General features: G+C 35.5%; 1 protein-coding gene across 1 annotated transcript in view; it reads left to right on the top strand.

The window, feature by feature from the left end:
• The window catches only part of LOC106688650 (odorant receptor 67c), a 13,339-nt gene that overhangs the window by 7,315 nt on the left and 2,147 nt on the right, over positions 1–3,877 (top strand). The window contains exons 3-5 of the mRNA XM_067051866.1: positions 731–830; positions 905–994; positions 1,249–1,404. Of these exons, the coding sequence (XP_066907967.1) occupies positions 731–830; positions 905–994; positions 1,249–1,404 (346 nt within the window). The remainder of the gene's footprint in view (positions 1–730; positions 831–904; positions 995–1,248; positions 1,405–3,877) is intronic.

The following is a 3,877-nucleotide window of genomic DNA, read 5'->3' as shown; positions in this document are numbered from 1 at the left end:
TTATTGAAGAGTTCTGAACTCTTCTTCTCTGGTACTGGTACTGGCCACGACGGCTTCTTATCTGGTACTGACCCCTTTGTTTTCGGGACCAAGATGGCTCCCCAGGCTTCGTACTGCATATCTTTGCCACTAGATGGCATCATGAACTTCCTTTCAGAAGTGAAGGGGCGCCTTACTTAAACAGAGGAGGTGGTCGAAGAGACCCCTTGGAGAAGTATCAAGGAAAGATTAAAGAAGGCGTTCGGAGGAGGAAGTAGGGCACCAGAGGAGGATATATTTATGATGATCAGGGAGACAGAGGAACCGAAACATTCTAATGGGCAATATCCCGCGGAACTCCTAGCACGGTTTAACAGAATGCAAGATACATGGTTGACATAACCAAAAAAGGATATTTAAATATATCGAAGCAATGTAAATTGACGGCATTTTCTGTCATTTGTATGCTAAGGAAGCTGTTGTATACATTTCTAACCTTTCTGCCTTCTTTAAGAGAGAGTATAAAAAATGTACAAAATCTGGTGCAAGAAGTTCACTTTTATGGTACAGCTGCAAGGGTCAAAAGTGGGAATATTGGATATTTGATTTTTGTATTCAACCAATCAATTGATAATTTAATAAGTGGAAACAAATTATATATTTATAAATAAATTATAGAACAAAGCGTAAATTTAGTTTATAATGAGTAATAACTTGGATATATTACATTATTAATGCCCATCATTTTCAGAACTTTAAACATGCTGGCGGATACGATTAGCCCTAATTTCTTCATGCAAGTTTTCGCAACTCTGAGTATTGTAATCTTCAGTGCCTTCACCGCTGTGACGGTAAGTTTTGATATCAAATTAGATAATTGTTATTAGGCGTGAACAGACCCTTAAATTTATTAATATATTTTCAGTCGAATGAATCTCAACATTTTTCGGCATGCTTGAGCACTTTAGCTACTCTTCTTACTTACTGTTGGTTGGGCCAAATGGTAACGAATGCGGTAAGGACTGTCAAAAATAAGATTTGTGTTGTATATGTCAGTATAAAAGAGCCAAATATAATGTTGTGATTTTTGACTACATGTTCCTGATTCAGATTTTTTAAATTGTTTTTTATTATTTTAGAACGATTTAGATTTTGCTCCCATATTTCCACAATAACACAAACTATTCTAAGTTTATGTTGACTAAAATGAAAAAAATAAATAAATCTAGTTAAACACTATTTTAATATATACTTATACATTATTTTCAGACGGAAGCTCTTCATTTTGCAGCCTATAATAACAAGTGGTATAACTGCAACAGAAGGATGAAAATGAATTTGCAGATTCTGTCTTCATTCACAAGGGAACCTTTTGAAATACGAGGGTGTTCGATAGTCAGGATGAATTTACAAACCTTTAAAGAAGTTAGTACACCCATGAATTATTTATTTTATTTTTTTTAAGTCGTTAAAATAGGTAAATAATGTTTTGATACGATTCTAGTTTTATAATTATTAACCAGAGGTATCAGGTAAGCAGTTAAATTCATGTAGGAAATTAAAAAAAAAAATGTTTCCTCATAAAATCCAATTTTACGTTTTAAAAACTTTAATTAGTCGTAGAATTATTCGAAACTGCTCCACTAAACTATTTTCATCATGGGCTTGGCAAATTCATGCCCCAAGATCTTCAAATATAGGTTAATGTGTAAGTCACCCAACCAACAGAAATATCCAGAGTAATGACAATTCCCACATAATACAGTCTTCAAAATAAAAGAATTGAAAACAAAATTTTTTTAATTAGTATTTATTTTCAGCAGTTATAGGTTATAGGTTCATTATACAAATAATAGGAACAAAGGTAAAGCTTTCAAGTATGAACTAGGAAAATATCAAACTTTTCACTCGTTCAATACTTTTCTCCTAAAGGTATCCTAAATGCTGTAAAAGTATCCTAAATTGAGTTTAGTATTAGTTTTATTTTTAACTTTTTTAAGTATTATTTATTTAATTGTTTTGACCACTTGGGCCATTTACACTGAATTTACAAAGTTAGTATATTGCAATTGATATGTTCACAAAGTTACATCAAACACACTGAGATTGAGTGTGTTAGTTATGCTTTTAAAAACAACTAACACGCACTTGTAGTTTTTCTAGATTTTGAGAACGCCTTTAATTCCACTAAACATAATATTATTTTACATTAACTCCAAAAAATTGGCATTCAATGTATAATCTGGAATTTTGTTAAACATGTTTTAAATGACCGATTATTTAAAGTGCAATGTGGTAACTCCTTTTCCCGAAATTTTCGCCAGGTAAATGGTGTTCCTCAGGGCTGTGTTCTAAGCCCTATCCTCTTAAATATAGCAATCAGTGGGGTAGCAAGCACCATTCACTCACCCATAAAACTTTTACTGCATTTAGACGACCTTCTTTTATATCTAGAAATAAAAGATTTATCGGTTCTAATAAACTGCCTCAGCGAATCAACCCAAAGTCCGAGTGGTTTGAAGTGTTAATGGGTTAGGATATCTGTTTAAAAAACACAATCCATTTTGTTTACAAGAAGAAGAAAATTGGATATGGATAACATTAAATTAAAGGGACAATTTAACTAATAATAAAAATATTAACTAGTTAACTAATAACTTATAATAATAAGTTATTATAACGAACTATTAAATGTGTAACTGTTACATTGCCAATGGGGCTATGCAAAGCACCTGGCAGTTTGATTATAGGTAATTTGTGCTGAAAAAATCCTATAGAATGGCGTTTGGTTCATCACATTTACAGATTTTGTTAAAATTATATTTTTAAGAGATGATTCAGAGAACCTTACAAGGGATAGAATCATAGCAATAGGTTATGATATTGCTGTTAAAGACTTTTGTTTAAAATTTATGTTGTAGAGCTTGGGCCACAAAATATTACTTTGGAAGCCGCCATTTTTATGATACCCCTGACCTAAGAGTCTCGTAAAAATTATGAAGCCCAAACTTTAGATGAAGGGACGTGACGGCCGTGCGGGTTGGGGCGCAGGTCCCAGTGCGCTCGGTTCAGACCGCAGTTGATTCCCACCTGTGGCAGTTAAAATTCATTTTTAGGCGGTTCCAAAAAATTAATCTTGACACTCCCACCTTGGTTAGTACGCGGCGGCTGCAGTACACGTAATAGTAGGCTGCTCCGCCACGGAAGGACACCGAGCCAGGCTGTCGAGAAAGACCGGGATTTTCGTCCTCGCCGAGTCGGACTTTCCCTGTTTGATGGAAGAAGAGAATTATCCCTTCTTCAAGGAGTTTATTTACGGGTGGAAGGAGGTGGTGTGGCCAACTCATTTCACGATGGGAAGGACTTCACCGCCCAACATCGGCGAGCCACCAGAAGAGGGGGAAGCAGACCCAGACTATGAAGGGTAACTGCAGGAGGCACCCAGATGGATGCAGTGGACAAGGTGCAACTCCAGCAGTAAGGCGCTAAACCTAGCGCTGGGCTGGACCATAGTAAAAAATTTAATAATTAATAAAAGCATAGAAAAAAAGAATTGGTGATCTTTAGGAGCAGTGGCATGTGCAAACCCCAGCGCATTACCCAACTGCTCCCGCACCCCGTATGCCCGAAATGGCAATGGAGAGGGATAAATAAAAAAAATAAATAAAGAAAAGTACTCGGAAGCAACTCAGGTAGCCGCCAGGGGTTGGAAAATAGGACCACCAGGCCCACTTGCCGGACTTGTTCCCCCCACCATATACCAGTACCTGTACCATTAACTATAAGCTTTATTCTTAGAAGTTATAAATATAAATTTAGTAAATATGTTATGCATTTCACATTATTTTAATAAAATATATCTTGAATACTCTGTATTCATGTAACAAATACTTTAATA

The sequence above is a fragment of the Halyomorpha halys genome, unplaced genomic scaffold, assembly GCF_000696795.3.
Source record: "Halyomorpha halys isolate HHAL.00 unplaced genomic scaffold, Hhal_1.1 Scaffold1170.1, whole genome shotgun sequence".
NCBI lineage: Eukaryota > Metazoa > Arthropoda > Insecta > Hemiptera > Pentatomidae > Halyomorpha > Halyomorpha halys.
This window is presented reverse-complemented; position numbering and strand designations above follow the sequence as displayed.